At 46.4% G+C, this 17,897-nt stretch overlaps 1 protein-coding gene across 1 annotated transcript in view; it reads right to left on the bottom strand.

Annotated features, from left to right (window-relative positions):
* The window catches only part of igsf9bb (immunoglobulin superfamily, member 9Bb), a gene marked incomplete at both ends in the record, with an annotated part of 506,998 nt that overhangs the window by 52,025 nt on the left and 437,076 nt on the right, over nucleotides 1-17,897 (bottom strand). Inside the window, 2 exon segments of the mRNA XM_084319954.1 lie at nucleotides 8,385-8,469; nucleotides 16,988-17,214. Of these exon segments, the coding sequence (XP_084176080.1) occupies nucleotides 8,385-8,469; nucleotides 16,988-17,214 (312 nt within the window).

Genomic DNA, 17,897 nt, shown 5'->3' with positions numbered 1-17,897 from the left:
TTATTTATTTCAGATAATGGTTGAAGAAGTGCGTCTTTAGTCGACGGCGAAAGATTGGACGGGATTCGGCTGTCCTAACTGGGGTGGGTAGTTCATTCCACCATTGTGGGGCAAGGACTGAGAATAGGCGTGTAGGTGGTGTATATGTGTTTGAGGATGATATCCTTCAAACAGGCAATAGTGATGATATAATTTGGGCAGTGCTGAGCTGGGTTACTTTCCTCCAGTGTATTTGTCCCCCGGCCCCACCCAATGGCCCCATGCACACACACGCACACACACACACACACACACACACACACACACACACACACACACACACACACACCGAAGTACATTTTTTTTTTTTTTTGATTTTTTTTTAATGTTCGAAGCTTGTGCCATCGAACGAAGCTTCGAAGCTTCGAAGTATTTAAGACAGCCCTAGTTGTTACTGTGAAAAAAAATAATGAAAAAATGCATACACAATTACCAATGTGTTTTTTTACACAAATGGCTTAATAAAGGAATCTGAATCTGAATACAGTACAACGAGATTGGTTTGTGCAGCACCTAAAATAATGATACCTACATATCCACTCACACACGATGTACCCATAGACACACTACCATACGTACATGTGTTGTACCCAGGGCTTGACGTAAACCTTTTGGCTCACTAGCCACTGTGGCTAGTGGTTTTCCAAAGTCATTAGCCACTCAGCATTTTCACTAGCCAAAAATCCCCGCACTCGCGCCCCCACCCAAAAAGTAATAAATATAGGTAATTTCTTCTTCACTAACCCCTGCTGGGGACAGTATCATTGTAATCATACTGCTACACGCCAACTGTACAACTGTGCTTCTGACTGTTGGCTCCATTGTTTACTACTGCCTGCGACCAGTGACTCAGCCGCAAAAGGAGCTCCAGTTGGGGCAACGGCTGACTGGGACAAGATGGAGGGTGTAGATGTGGAAGAGTTGTGTTGAACCTAGCAATTACATTGTTGCTCCAAACGCCGTGAACATTATCATTGACACACCTATGCCTTGGCTGTGTTGAACCTAGCAATTATATTATTGCTCCAAACGCCGTGAACATTATCATTGACACACCTATGCAGGGCTTGACGTTAACTTTTTGGCTAACTAGCCACTGTGGCTAGTGGTTTTCCAAAGTCACTAGCCACTCAGCATTTTCACTAGCCCTGGGCAGGTGGGCAGGTGTCAACGTCAAGCCCTGGTTGTGCCCACACTCACTGACACACCACACATGCATGTACCCTCTGCTACATGTGCACTTATTCACAGGAACATGAAAAAAGGTTTAAAAAAAAGCATTGCAAAATCATCATAGTAGAAAAAAAAACGGCGGAAAATATTGTAACGAATACCATTATTGCACATGTCCCGACATCTGCCATATTGCACGTACAAGTATATATTATAGTGAGGTAGATGGAGATGTGGTGGCAATATGGGGGGGGGGGTGAGAGAGGGAGGGGGAGTGAAAGAGAAAGAAGATGAGGATGAGAGAGATGAGAGGGTGAGAGAGAGAAGAGAGAGGTGACAGAGATGGGAGGGTGAGAGATGGGAGGGTGAGGGAGAGAGAAAGAGAGAGATGGGAGGGTGAGAGAGAGGTGGGAGGGTGAGAGAGAGAAGAGAGAGATATGGGAGGGTGAGAGAGAGGTGGGAGGGTGAGAGAGAGAAGAGAGAGATGGGAGGGTGAGAGAGGTGGGAGGGTGAGAGAGAGAAGAGAGAGATGGGAGGGTGAGAGAGAGGTGGGAGGGTGAGAGAGAGAAGAGAGAGATGGGAGGGTGAGAGAGAGGTGGGAGGGTGAGAGAGAGAAGAGAGAGATATGGGAGGGTGAGAGAGAGGTGGGAGGGTGAGAGAGAGAAGAGAGAGATGGGAGGGTGAGAGAGGTGGGAGGGTGAGAGAGAGAAGAGAGAGATGGGAGGGTGAGAGAGAGGTGGGAGGGTGAGAGAGAGAAGAGAGAGATATGGGAGGGTGAGAGAGAGGTGGGAGGGTGAGAGAGAGAAGAGAGAGATGGGAGGGTGAGAGAGAGGTGGGAGGGTGAGAGAGAGAAGAGAGAGATGGGAGGGTGAGAGAGGTGGGAGGGTGAGAGAGAGAAGAGAGAGATGGGAGGGTGAGAGAGGTGGGAGGGTGAGAGAGAGAAGAGAGAGATGGGAGGGTGAGAGAGGTGGGAGGGTGAGAGAGAGAAAGAGAGAGATGGGAGGGTGAGAGAGAGGTGGGAGGGAGAGAGAGGTGGGATGGTGAGAGATATGGGAGGGTGAGAGAGAGGTGGGAGAGAGAGAGAGAGGTGGGAGGGAGAGAGAGAGAGAGGTGGGAGGGTGAGAGAGAGAGAGGTGAGAGAGAGAGAGGTGGGAGGGTGAGAGAGAGAGAGGTGAGAGAGAGAGAGGTGGGAGGGTGAGAGAGAGAGAGAGAGGTGGGAGGGTGAGAGAGAGAAGAGAGAGAGAGAGAGAGAGGTTGGAGGGGGAGAGAGAGAGAGGTGGGAGGGGGAAAGAGAGAGAGGTGAGAGAGAGAGAGGTGGGAGGGTGAGAGAGAGAAGAGAGAGAGAGAGAGAGAGGTTGGAGGGGGAGAGAGAGAGAGGTGGGAGGGGGAGAGAGAGAGGTGGGAGGGGGAGAGAGAGAGGTGGGAGGGGGAGAGAGAGAGGTGGGAGGGGGAGAGAGAGAGGTGGGAGGGGGAGAGAGAGAGGTGGGAGGGGGAGAGAGAGAGGTGGGAGGGGGAGAGAGAGAGGTGGGAGGGTGAGAGAGAGAAGAGAGAGAGAGAGAGAGAGGTTGGAGGGGGAGAGAGAGAGAGGTGGGAGGGGGAGAGAGAGAGGTGGGAGAGAGAGAGAGAGGTGGGAGAGAGAGAGAGAGGTGGGAGGGGGAGAGAGAGGTGAGAGGGTGAGAGAGAAAGGGATGAGGTGGGGGGGGGGGGGGTCCAGGAAGGTAGGTAGCAGTTGAGTAGTGGCAGACAGAGGGATGGAGAGACAGTGGGGAGGGGTAGAGTGAGTAAAGATGGAGGAATGGTTTGGAGTGAAGAAGAAGGGATGGAGGGATGAGAGAGGAGAGGTGGAAGGATGGAGACAGAGGAAGGAAAGGGAGAGATTTGTCAAATGATACCTGTCTGTCAAAACAGTACCGTAGCCGGGCTGGACGCGTGTATGCTTTCCCCAACGCAGTTGTGTTTCCGCGTTCCCGCTTTGCGCTCTGATTGGCCAGGTCATGTGACATGTGCGCCAATCGTGGGACAGCACGTTCTGCGCCTATTTCCGGGTCTAACAGCCTGCAAACTACCTGGCGTTCTATCGCCATGCTCTAAGACAAACACTAACCTTAACCAACTTCGAAAGAGCGCCTAAGCTTAACCAGTGTAAAAACTTGCGGTCCCACGATTGGCGCACATGTCACATGACCAGAAACGCGCGGGCCAATCAGAGGCGCGGAAACACAACTGCGTTGGGGAAAGCATACAGGCGGCCTGCGTACACCACCAATTATGTCACCACACAATGCAATTCCCCTCTCTCGCCAACAGAGGGCGGTAGAGCACTTCCCTTCACAAAGAGGTTGCCGGGTAGCTCTAGAGACGAGACTCCAGCTGCTGTCATCAAGTGCTGTGTAGTGTGTACTCAGTGACCTCTACGCATCAGACCCGTCACACGGAGAGGGTGACAGCAAGACGTCAGGCTTCAGTGCCGCTCATTTCAATACACCGATACAGAGTCTTGATGACTCTATTTTCCCTGTCACTCACAAAGTCACAATCCGAGTGGAAGGTTCCGGGAGCGGAACGGAGACACAGCGATGATGTCATACTTTTCAGATTATACAAAGGAGTAACGGTGTGTGCTACACTGGGAGCCAGAATTAAAACTCTGCTGAATAAGCGAAAGAATACGTTTAGGTTGCTGTGTGTGCAATACTTAAAGTAGCCCTGAGGATAGAGGAGCAGGCTACTGCAAGGGGTTGCTGGTTGAACCCCCCCCCCCAGCATTGTCGAAATGGTGCATTTATATAGCGATTTTATCCAAAGCGCTTTACAATTTTGTTCCTCACTTTCACCCATTCACTCACACATTCACACACCGACGGCGGAGGCGACCAGGCAAGGTGCCAACCTGCTCATCATCGGGAGCAGTTAGGGGTTAAGTGTCTTGCTCAAGGACACCTTGACACGCTGCCCGGGAGGAACGAGAATCAAACGGGGAACCTTCCGATTACCAGACGACTGCTCTACGTCCTTAGCCACAGGAATGTGTGTGGTTGTTTACGGACATCGCTTTGTGTGTGGCCATGAAATGCATAACAGTGACATGGAAATCTGATCTCTCCTCATTGATCATCGTCAGAAATGAACGGTCGTATTCAGCTCCTAGTGGTCAACAGTGTCAGACTGTGGTTGTACTGGGCAGCTCCTAGTGGTCAACAGTGTCAGACTGTGGTTGTACTGGGCAGCTCCTAGTGGTCAACAGTGTCAGACTGTGGTTGTACTGGGCAGCTCCTAGTGGTCAAGAGTGTCAGACTGTGGTTGTACTGGGCAGCTCCTAGTGGTCAAGAGTGTCAGACTGTGGTTGTACTGGGCAGCTCCTAGTGGTCAACAGTGTCAGACTGTGGTTGTACTGGGCAGCTCCTAGTGGTCAACAGTGTCAGACTGTGGTTGTACTGGGCAGCTCCTAGTGGTCAACAGTGTCAGACTGTAGTTGTACTGGGCAGCTCCCAGGTGTGACTGTAACTGTGTGAATGTGAAGCAGGGTGTTGCTGAAAAAGAACATTTGTAAAAGGTAAAAAAACAACAATAAACAAATAAATAAAAATCTGCCCTATTCACCTTATTCACTTCGCCTTCATCATTTCGTAGATCGTTACGAACGCATTTCAATGAGCTGATGACTAATTCATTTCCATGTGTTTAACAATATGAGTCAGGTAATAAATAATTTATGATTCCGATGTTATTCAGTCAGTGTTATTCTGACTGTTGTTTTGACTCTGACAGTGTATTCTGGCTGTTGTTTGGACTCTGACAGTGTATTCTGGCTGTTGTTTGGACTCTGACAGTATATTCTGACTGTTGTTTTGACTCTGATAGTGTATTCTTGATTGTTGTTTTAACTCTGACATTGTATTCTTGATTGTTGTTTTGACTCTGACATTGTATTCTTGATTGTTGTTTTGACTCTGACAGTGCATTCTGACTGTTGTTTTGACTCTGACAGTGTATTCTGGCTGTTGTTTGGACTCTGACAGTATATTATGGCTGTTGTTTGGACTCTGACAGTATATTCTGACTGTTGTTTTGACTCTGATAGTGTATTCTTGATTGTTGTTTTAACTCTGACATTGTATTCTCGATTGTTGTTTTGTCTCTGACAGTGCATTCTGACTGTCGTTTTGACTCTGATAGTGTATTCTTGATTGTTGTTTTGACTCTGACATTGTATTCTTGATTGTTGTTTTAACTCTGACATTATATTCTTGATTGTTGTTTTGACTCTGACATTGTATTCTTGATTGTTGTTTTAACTCTGACATTATATTCTTGATTGTTGTTTTGACTCTGACAGTGCATTCTGACTGTCGTTTTGACTCTGATAGTGTATTCCGACTGTTGCATTGACTATTTTGGTTCTTGAAGTGGCATTTTCATAGCTACGTTTTAACACTGACGTGAACGGGCACTTCTGTGTCCGTACCTCACACATCACATCAAACCTGCATCAATCACATTGCAAAGTGAATAAGGTGACTGTGTGAGGATGGTTGTTGAGCTGCTGGCAGGCTACATAACCGCTCTCTCTGTGTTCTATTACAACAGTAATTACTTGATCCCTGGAAATACTCTACTGCCCTCAATTCTATATTTAGACCTCCAATGGTTCAAGTACAACAGGAGTAAAAAAACACTCCTACACTAGCTTAGTACAAATTAATGGAAGCCGATACGGACCACTAGCCAAGCTTAGATATTGTGCGGAGAAGATGGTTCGAGGTAATTTCCCATACTGTTGCCGTGTTCCTTAAAGTGATGACCTCAAGTTGTTGTCATGTTTTGCGGACTATATATTGTATAATGTATGACTATGGAGGCAGTATTGTGTTGTTCATGCATGTATTGTATTGTCTATGAATAATAGCATTGTTGCCGCCTCAAGACAGTCTCGTGCCTCTCAGGAGCATCAGTCATCTCAAGACAGTCAGTATTCTGCCTCTCAGGAGCATCAGTCATCTCAAGACAGTCAGTATTCTGCCTCTCAGAACATCAGTCATCTCAAGACAGTCTCGTGCCTCTCAGGAGCATCAGTCATCTCAAGACAGTCAGTATTCTGCCTCTCAGGAGCATCAGTCATCTCAAGACAGTCAGTATTCTGCCTCTCAGGAGCATCAGCCACCTCAAGACAGTCAGTATTCTGCCTCTCAGAACATCAGTCATCTCAAGACAGTCAGTATTCTGCCTCTCAGGAACATCAGCCACCTCAAGACAGTCAGTATTCTGCCTCTCAGAACATCAGTCATCTCAAGACAGTCAGTATTCTGCCTCTCAGGAACATCAGCCACCTCAAGACAGTCAGTATTCTGCCTCTCAGGAACATCAGCCACCTCAAGACAGTCAGTATTCTGCCTCTCAGAACATCAGCCACCTCAAGACAGTCAGTATTCTGCCTCTCAGAACATCAGCCACCTCAAGACAGTCAGTATTCTGCCTCTCAGAACATCAGCCACCTCAAGACAGTCAGTATTCTGCCTCTCAGGAACATCAGCCACCTCAAGACAGTCAGTATTCTGCCTCTCAGGAACATCAGCCACCTCAAGACAGTCAGTATTCTGCCTCTCAGGAACATCAGCCACCTCAAGACAGTCAGTATTCTGCCTCTCAGAACATCAGCCACCTCAAGACAGTCAGTATTCTGCCTCTCAGAACATCAGCCACCTCAAGACAGTCTCGTGCCTCTCAGAACATCAGCCACCTCAAGACAGTCAGTATTCTGCCTCTCAGGAACATCAGCCACCTCAAGACAGTCAGTATTCTGCCTCTCAGAACATCAGCCACCTCAAGACAGTCAGTATTCTGCCTCTCAGAACATCAGCCACCTCAAGACAGTCTCGTGCCTCTCAGGAACATCAGCCACCTCAAGACAGTCAGTATTCTGCCTCTCAGAACATCAGCCACCTCAAGACAGTCTCGTGCCTCTCAGGAACATCAGCCACCTCAAGACAGTCAGTATTCTGCCTCTCAGGAACATCAGCCACCTCAAGACCAGGGACGTGCCTCTCAGGAACATCAGCCACCTCAAGACAGTCTCGTGCCTCTCAGGAACATCAGCCACCTCAAGACAGTCAGTATTCTGCCTCTCAGGAACATCAGCCACCTCAAGACCAGGGACGTGCACAGGACTTTAGAGGGGCAGGTGCTCGAAGGCTGAAAAGGACACTACACGTAGCACGCAAGTGCGATTTTTAAGGGCCCTTTTCGGGCGGGGGGCCCCCTTTTTATGCTTTTTGGGGGGTTTTGGTGATCAAATATTGAATATTGAACTATAATAATCAGTGCAGGAGCTCACTTATCCATGAAAGACACTTCTATCACTGACTTAAAAGGCCCATACATCTCCATAAATGTTCAGGGGGGAGGGAATAAGTGCTTACCCTACAGACCCCAAGAAGTGCTGTATATTCTGTATTGTTTAATATAAATGCATTTTTTATTCCAATCTCGATTTGTATTTGAGATTCCCAAATCCCATCGGACTTGACTTCTTCGTGTCCCTCAATGAGTGTAATACCAGCATTCAACTGTATGCGCCACAGCGGTTTCTATCATCATCATCATCATCATCACCCACGCTATGCATAAAATATATAGGTCCGGGGAGAGGCACGCTGAGGAGGCCGTGCAAACTGCAATGGAATATGGGGCATCTCTCTCTCTTTACCTAATATTTTGATTCTATCCTGACATTTTTCAGTTGGAAGGGCAGTCTATATGCGTAACAAAAAATAAATAAATAAATAAAAAAATTAAAAATTAATTTTCAAAAAGGGCACTTTTTTGATGAGGCTCAAAAAGGCAGGTGCTCAAGCACCCCTTGGCCTCTATGTGTGCATGTGCCTGCTCAAGACAGTCAGTATTCTGCCTCTCAGAACATCAGTCATCTCAAGACAGTCAGTATTCTGCCTCTCAGGAGGAGCATCAGTCATCTCAAGACAGTCAGTATTCTGCCTCTCAGGAGGAGCATCAGTCATCTCAAGACAGTCAGTATTCTGCCTCTCAGGAGGAGCATCAGTCATCTCAAGACAGTCTGGTGCCTCTTGGGAGGAACATCAGTCATCTCAAGACAGTCTGGTGCCTCTTGGGAACACCTGTACTAGAACCATACTGTAACGTCTCCTCTGGTCTCTCACCTGTACTCGACACTCCCACTATGTTGCTCGGCTCGCTGATCATGTCGACCATGACGGCCATGACCCGGAACTCATACCAGGCCTCCTGTGGGACAGAAAGCAGACAGAAACACAGACGTCACCACGGGATGATGCCTCTCTTTACAGGACTCTTGTACTGTCTATTGGTTCATTATTCATATATATATATTTATTTGATCTAAAGCATCTTGACAATTTCTGTTCCTCACATTTGACCCATTCACTCACCACACGTGATTCACACACCGACGGCGGAATGCGAAGGTGCCAACCTGCTCACCGGGAAGTGTCACTCACGCTCAAGGACATTTCGACACGCTGCCCGGGAATCTAACCGAGAACCTTTTCCGATTACCAGATGACGCTCTACCTCCTGAGCCACTGTCGCAGCACTTTGGTCAACCTCGCTTGTTTTTAAATGTGCTACTGTATATAAATACATTTGACCTTGACCTTCACCTTATTACCTTTACTTTATGGGCAAATCGAGGTTTGAAGAATTCTCCCACAAGTCAATCGTATGTCAGTATTTCTGTCACTAATGAAAACAATGTTTGTGTCGTTGAAAAGTTTTCTGTCTACAAGCTGAGCACCGGTAGGCACCGCTCACCTCTGCAGGCAACGCAGCTAACTTGGCAGGATATGTAGATGTCACAAGGAAATGTATCTAAGCGGATAAAAAAAAATCCTGACTCAGGCTTCTTTTCCAGCTGCATTTACAGCCAAACTGACAGCTCAAAAGAAATGGAAAAATCGAATCAAACCGTGACCTTAAAATGAAAAGTCACATTAAAGAGAGGGTTGTACAAGAGTTATACAGCCTTAATGTACCTATGAGGCCGTAGTGTGAGGTGGCAGACTGTTCACTTCTTGGACAAGTAGGAAAAAAAATATGATGTTAAGGAGGAACATATACGTCATATTAGTTACAGCAACTGTGCTTGTACACACACACGCACACACACACATGCACGCACGCACACACATACACGCACGTACACACACACGCACGGACGCGCACACATACACACATGCATGCATGCACACAAGCACACACACACACACACACACACACACACACACACACACACACACACACACACACACACACACACACACACACACACACACACACACACACACACACACACACACACACACACACACACACACACACACACACACACACACACACACACACACACACACACACACACACACACACACACACACACACAAAGGCAGACTACCAAACAGTGGCTCCCATGTGGTCCAATTACCTCAACCACTGCAGTGAGAAGTCAGCAGCTGAAGAATGTTAAAGGATGTGAGTAATGTGTGAGAGTAGGTGGCTGTTTGTTGAGCTACAGGAAGAGACATAGAAACGTCTGCAGGACTACAGGAAGAGAGATAGATACATCTGTATGGATACAGGAAGAGAGATAGAAACATCTGTATGGCTACAGGAAGAGAGATAGAAACGTCTGTATGACTACAGGAAGAGAGATAGATACATCTGTATGGATACAGGAAGAGAGATAGAAACATCTGTATGGCTACAGGAAGAGAGATAGAAACATCTGTATGGCTACAGGAAGAGAGATAGATACATCTGTATGGATACAGGAAGAGAGATAGATACATCTGTATGACTACAGGAAGAGACATAGAAACATCTGTATGACTACAGGAAGAGACATAGAAACATCTGTATGAGCTACAGGAAGAGAGAAAGATACGTCTGTATGACTACAGGAAGAGAGATAGATACATCTGTATGACTACAGGAAGAGAGATAGATACATCTGTATGACTACAGGAAGAGATAAAGATACGTCTGTATGACTACAGGAAGAGAGAAAGATACGTCTGTATGACTACAGGAAGAGAGATAGAAACGTCTGTATGACTACAGGAAGAGAGAGAGACACGTCTGTATGACTACAGGAAGAGATATAGAAACATCTGTATGACTACAGGAAGAGCGAAAGATACATCTGTATGACTACAGGACGAGAGATAGAAACATCTGTATGACTACAGGAAGAGACATAGAAACGTCTGTATGACTACAGGAAGAGAGATAGAAACATCTGTATGACTACGGGAAGAGAGAAATATACGTCTGTATGACTAGATGAAGAGAGATAGAAACATCTGTATGACTACAGGAAGAGAGATAGAAACATCTGTATGACTACAGGAAGAGAGATAGAAACTTCTGTATGGCTACAGGAAGAGAGAAAGATACATCTGTAGTATGGCTACAGGAAGAGAGATAGAAACATCTGTACGACTACAGGAAGAGAGAAAGATACGTCTGTATGACTACAGGAAGAGAGAAAGATACGTCTGTAGTATGGCTCCAGGAAGAGAGAAAGATGTAATTCAACATTTACAATTATAAATGTTCGAACGTTCTGGATGTGGTTTTTATTAAAAAAAAATACATTTCAATGAAGAGTCAAAAGTCGGACAGGCCTCGTGAGATGAACGCAATCGGCTTCCATGTTCCATCTGTCTGCTGTTGGCTCAGGACGCCCCCCAAGGCCAAAGAGGCCTCAGCGGATACACATGTCGCTGCTGTTGGTGAGGATGATGGAGCCAACACACGTGATGAACTCAGATCTCAGTCTCTGAACGGCATCTTTCTGTGGAGCTCCCCGGCACCAGTGGTTCTTCTCACGGAGCAGATCTTTGATTGGGGCGGTTGTATGATGCAAGGTGGGGTAATAACAACTTGCCCAGATAATTGGCCATTCCCCCATCACTCTCCTCACACTTTCTTCAACCCCCGGCTGGTTCCGACATCTCCATGATTGCTCTGACCTCGTTTGATTCCGGCGTCGTGCCGTCTGCCGTGACACGGTGTGGCCCAGGAACACGGTGCTGTCTGTCCGTCACAATTTACGTTGTTCTTCAGCGTCAGGCCTTCTTCTTTCAGTTGCTTCTTTTTTTTTGGTCCACTTCTTCTCCTTATTTTCTATTTTTCTCCCATCCCAATTTCGTATTTCCAATTCTCCCCTCCCCTGTCTTGAACGTTGCTCGACTATGCCTCCCACTGGTCGGTCGTAGGGAGGATAGAAGCCTGGCATCACGTGTCCCCTCCGGTACACGAGGAGGCAGCCTGTCACATCTTTTCACCAGACAGCGCGGACTCTCAGTGGCGAGGTGTAACGCATGGCAGGCTCACACTACCCCCGCTACTTCCTGTCTCTGCTGTGCGGGCGTCCCCCAACCGACCTGTAGGAGTCGCTGTCCACAACGTCCAATCCCCACCCATCGACTTCCACCCGCTACCTCTGCCAATTGAGATAGTATGACGACTGGCCCAAGCCGGAGGCAATGCTGACACCCGGGTTCGAGACCAGAGTCTCTTGCATTGGTGACGAGCGCAATCTCCGCTACTAGGACAGAGAGGCTTAGGCTCAGCTTCTTCCCCCAGGCCATCAGAGTCTTGAACAATGAACATTGAGTACCACAGAACACTGAACTATCCACACATAAGCACACATGAGCACACACACGACACACACACGACAGTGGCTCAGGAGGTAGCGCAGTCGTCTGGCAATCTGGAGGTTCCCGGTTCGATTCCCGCTCCGGGCAGCGTGTCGATGTGTCCTTGAGCAAGACACTTAACCCCTAATTGCTCCCGATGAGCAGGTTGGCACCTTGCATGGTTGCCTCCGCCGTCGGTGTGTGAATGTGTGAGTGAATGGGTAAAAATGTGAGTAACAAATTGTAAAGCGCTTTGGATAAAAGCGCTATATAAAAAAGCAGCCATTTACCATTTACGCACGCTGTGCACGCTCACACACTAGCAGCCACTTTAACACTTTAACATGAGCGGGCACACACTCATGCCGCACACACCCACACTTATTGCCAAAAGGAAAGGCCACTTTAAATTAGTATAACAACAGTAACAGTGTATTGCACTACCAAAGCTACCTAGCATGTCCTATATGCCCTGTAAATAACTATGTACAGATACCGAGATGTCACACCATGTTACCTGTTACCTGTTACCTGTTATTGCACAATGTTTTTTGTATTGGATTCTATTATATGTTGTACCACTGTATTGCACATCGTTGCGGGCAAGACCACCCGCATTTCATTGTATACTCGTATGCCGTGACAAATAAAACTCTTGACTTGACTTGACACGGTGGTCGGGTCCCTTTCACACACACCATGGTGTGGGTCGGGCAGCGCGGTGGTGTAGTGGCTAACACTGTCGCCTCACAGCAAGAAGGTCCTGGGTACGATTCCCGCTCAGGGACCAGGTTGCTGGGTTGCCAGGTTACCCAGGTGGGGTATCTCCCGGGCCTTTCTGTGTGGAGCCTATGTTCTCCCCCCGTGCTCGCAAGAGTTTCCCCTAGAGATAAACCCGATGGAAAACCATGCAGAACAGTAATTGTGAACGCGTTAATTCTCGGCGCTCTATCACAGTATAACTTCGTTGAAAAGTGTGCCCGATTTGGGACGGGCGCACACGCGCATTGCGCACAGAGAGAGAAACTCGTTACGTGCGACACCCCCTTCAAGGTAATGGTAGGGGAAACACTGATAAATAATCACAGTGTGATGGAAATGCCAGTATTCTGATTGCTGTCTGTGGTTCTATATGGGTCGTGGCAATCATTTTGACAAATAATAGCTTGCAGGCAGCAACGTATTGAAAAAAGAACTATAAACTATAAACTAGTTCATTTTTGAAACCATGAACTTTAGTTAAGACATTTGAATTATGAACTATGAACCGAACTAGTTCATTTTAAAATGTGTGAACTGTGAACTGAACTAGTTCATGTAGAAAGTGAACTTTCCCAACACTGGCTTTGACATCCCCCTGCTGGGCCTGGACTGTGAGGAGACACTGTGTTAACGCCAAGGCTTCCATCGCAGGGAGACCTAATAGGGGCTTAGACAGTACAGTACATACAGTACATGTCCTGTTCTGTTGTTCTCTTTTTAATGCTCAGCTCCCCTTCAAAGTATCCGGGGAGTGACAGTGGCTCTGGAGGTAGAGCATAATAAAGTGCTCTAATAAAGTTATAGTGTAGTCTGAGTGGACCCATTATAATAGTGTAGTCTGAGTAGACCCATTATAATATAGTGTAGACTGAGTAGACTCATTATAATACTGCATAGACTCATTATAATATAGTGTAGACTGAGTAGACTCATTATACTATAGTGTATTCTGAGCAGACCTTGCATCAACCTCGCTTGTGACCCCACCTACTGTAGCCTCCATCAGTTGGACATCTAATCAGCCGCTGTCTTGGTTCTCACTATATATACACACCGGGGGCTAAATCTTTGACCTCTAACTGTGCTGTCGAAAAAATCCTATAGTGCAGGGTCTTGGCAGACTGTCAAACAATCCGCCAGCCAGGTAACAGCTCAGCATTTGGGTGCGTCTGCTTGCTAGAGGCCTTTCATGGAATGTTGAGAATGCCCATTTGCGATACCGGAGTCTCATGGCAAGCACAGAAAGACTCAGAAGAAGCTTCTATCCCCAGGCCATCAGGTTGCTCAACGAACAATACCACTATGCAACAACCATCAAACACACACATCCACACACACACACTCACTTTAAACAAACAACACACTGCAGCATCTACTCTCCACACTTTAGAACACCTAAACACACTTTATATTTATTGGTAAATGATTTGCACTACAACCCATACCTCAGTACACCTTACTGTAAATTGTACCTAAATTGTACCTCATCCCATTTCTGCTTTGCACTATATAGTATTGTATAGTATTGCATAGTATATTGTATATTGTATGGTAACTCAGTTACTTCTATTCTGCATTGAACATTGTACATATGTATATACTGAACACTGTGTCTACGTACGTGACTTCTATTTTTTACTTCTATTTTTACATGCTATACTATTTTATTTCATACTTATCTTTTGTCTAGCACAGTCTCTGGAGCGTAACAGAAAGAAGCATTTTGTATAAAAGTATTCTGTACTTCTGTATGACAACATTAAAGAAACTTGAAACTTGAACTTGTCCTCCATGTTGGAAGAAACAATGGTTGCTATTGGTTGATAATGGTATATGAAAAATAAATGACATTTTTATAATTTGGTGTCTTATTACTCGACCTTGTAGACAAGTCACAGTGGAACAGTAATATGTTTTTCCTTTTACCTGCTCTACCACTGGACAGAAATGAGGCATTTCCTTTCTAAAGTGGTTGCCAATGGTTACAGGCAGCCATGTTGGAAGAGAGAAAGCTACACAAACAGGCCTCTATTGGGCTTTGGAAGATGACATTACAATGCGTTTCATTTCTGGGGCGAGCCACCACCATGTGTAGAGGTTCATTGATTTTTAGGTTGAAATATGGTTGAGGGAAGTACATCTCACAATCATCATTGGAGACAACTCAACATTTCACTTTCCCCATTTTGCATGTTTTGTAATGTTTTAGCTGTAATAATAAACTGTAACTGATTCTCCAGATGACAGTCGGTGTCCATAGCAAACGTCTAGCTTCACAAACCCGATAGCTAGTGGGTCAGAATCTAGATAAGAACTCTAGATAGCAGCTAGCTAACAGCTTGGTACCTGTATCTTCTAGATAACAGCTTAGTATCTGCATTCTTTAGCTAACTGCTTGGTACCTGTATTCTCTGCCTGTAACTGTTCCGCAACAGTAAGTGACTTCCGGGGTAGGCCTGATTGGCCCCGACAGGCACGTGACGCGGCAAACTCAGGACGCGCAACGAGGCTGCTGAGAGCTGTCGCGCGGAAATAGGCTGTCTATTGCCATTCTCTAACACAAACTCTAACCTTAACCAGCTCCTTAACAGCGCCTAAACTTAACCGTTCTAACCTTAACCAACTCCGAAACAATGCCTAACCTTAACCTTAACCATGCCTAACCTTAACCATAGAAAGAATATTGCCATTCTCTAAGACAAACTCTAACCTTAACCAGCTCCTTAACAGCGCCTAAACTTAACCGTTCTAACCTTAACCAACTCCGAAACAATGCCTAACCTTAACCTTAACCTTAACCATGCCTAACCTTAACCGGCGAAAGAATACATGTTAAAAAAAAAATCACGTTAAAAAAAAAAGATTTGATGGGATTCGAACTCACCAACAACGGACCGCAGGATCGCAGGACCGCTGCTCTGCCAGGTGAGCTGAAGCGCCGAATGAAAGTCATGGCGTATTTGGACGGTTACGTAATTCCGCAAGCTCTGCCGCTCGGCTCCGCGGAGCGTGCCGCGCGGCAGAGAAAGTTGCGCGTCACGTGCCTGTCGGGGCCAATCAGGCCTACCCCGGAAGTAACTTACTGTTGCGGATAAGCTATAAGCGTATTCTCTAGCTAGCAGCTAGCTAACAGCTTGGTCCATGTATTCTCTAGCTCAGTGGTTTTCAAACTACGGGTCGCGACCCAAATTGGGGTCGCGGGTAGGTGACAGGTGACAGCGCATTGGAAAGTAAATTTTTTTTTGAAAAAAAAAGAAATGTATGTTCTGGCAACATATTTTGGCTAAATATGCCTCGTTTTATAAATGTGTATTGATAACATAGTGCTGTAATTCAATGTTCTAATAAATATGCATGATCAAGTTCAACAACGTGTGCTTTTATTTTGATATTCCTTAATTCCACATTGAAATTACGCAATACATTAAGTGTGGGGTCCCCAAAAGAAATCCTAAATAAAATGGGGTCACAAAACGTTTGAGAACCCCTGCTCTAGCTAATAGCTAGCTAACAGTTTGTTATCTGTATTATCTAGCTAGCAACTAGCTAACAGCTTGGTATCTACATTCTCTAGCTAACAGCTTGGTATCTACATTCTCTAGCTAACAGCTAGCTATCTGTATATCCTCTAGCTAACAGGTTGTTATCTGTATTCTCTAGCTAACAGCTTGGTATCTGTATTCTCTAGCTAACAGGTTGTTATCTGTATTCTCTAGCTAACAGCTTGGTATCTGTATTCTCTAGCTAGATTACTAGCTTGGTATATATAATATCGAGGTGCTAGTAGCTTGTTACCTGTATAATATATAGCTATAGCTAACAGCTTGTTATCTGTATTCTCTAGCTACCAGCTTGTTATCTGTATAATATATAGCTATAGCTAACAGCTCTCCGTGTGATATTTTTTTCGTAGCCGTAGTTTGCGAAGACGCTCTCTGATTGGCTAGCCCGCGTACAGCGAAGACCCTCTCTGATTGGTTTAGCTCCGACGGGCTCTGGGATAGAAATGTCCGCTTTGTACACACAAGATTGTTCGCACATTACAATATATATTCTCCTAGAGTATATTTATGGACCACCAGCCCTGATTCCAAACTCTAAGCATAACCACTTCGAAGCAGAGAATATATATGTAATGTGCGTCAGACATTTCTATCCCAGAGCCCTTCGGAGCTAAACCAATCAGAGAGGGTCTTCTTCGCTGTACGCGGGCTAGCCAATCCGAGAGCGTCTTCGCAAACTACGGCTACGGAAAAATATCTCGCGTATTCTCCAGCTACCAGCTTGGTACCTGTATTATATCTAGCAGCGATCTGTACCTGTATGAGGTCTCTAGCCAGCAGCTCGGTCTCTCCAGTGGGAATGCTGTCGTCCAGGATGTTCCAGCGCTCCCCGAGGCGGAACTCCATGACGTAATGCTGGACAGGTGCTGTGTGATTGGCAGGGGGCAGCCAGGTGAGCAGCACCCCCTGCTGCGTGCGATTGGCTGTGAGGCACCGTGGTGGGGTGAGTAGCACCAATGGTTCAGGGGTACTTATAGGAAATACTGGAACACAAGAGGGGGGAGATGGGGGCGAACAAGGATGTGAGTGTGTGTGTGTGTGAGAGAGAGAGAGGGGGAGGGAGGGAGGGAGGGAGAGAGAGAGAGAGAGAGAGAGGGAGAGAGAGAGAGAGGGAGAGAGAGAGAGAGAGAGAGAGAGAGAGAGAGAGAGAGAGAGAGAGAGAGAGAGAGAGAGAGAGAGAGAGGGAGAGAGAGAGAGAGAGGGAGAGGGGGGGGGGGGGGGGGTAGTGTTTACAGAAACTAAACAGTTGTCGGGAATGTACAGTATCTGTCACTTTTTCCTCAAATCAAGTTCAAATACAAAGTAAAAGAGTATTTGTTCCAAGTAATTAAAACTTTTATGTAATCAGAATACTCTATATAGAATATTATCACAGGTTCTGAGGGTCTCCGAAGGGGCCCTCAGGTTACCTAGTGTGTTCACAGTGACCACCTCTCTGAAGGGGCCCCTCAGGTTACCTAGTGTGTTCACAGTGACCACCTCTCTGAAGGGGCCCCTCAGGTTACCTAGTGTGTTCACAGTGACTCCCTCTCTGAAGGGGCCCTCAGGTTACCTAGTGTGTTCACAGTGACCACCTCTCTGAAGGGGCCCCTCAGGTTACCTAGTGTGTTCACAGTGACCACCTCTCTGAAGGGGCCCCTCAGGTTACCTAGTGTGTTCACAGTGA

The sequence above is a fragment of the Notolepis coatsorum genome (assembly GCF_963971535.1).
Source record: "Notolepis coatsorum genome assembly, chromosome: 8".
NCBI classification, from domain to species: domain Eukaryota; kingdom Metazoa; phylum Chordata; class Actinopteri; order Aulopiformes; family Paralepididae; genus Notolepis; species Notolepis coatsorum.
Note: the sequence above shows the minus strand (reverse complement) of the source record. Positions and strands in the feature narration are given on the sequence as shown.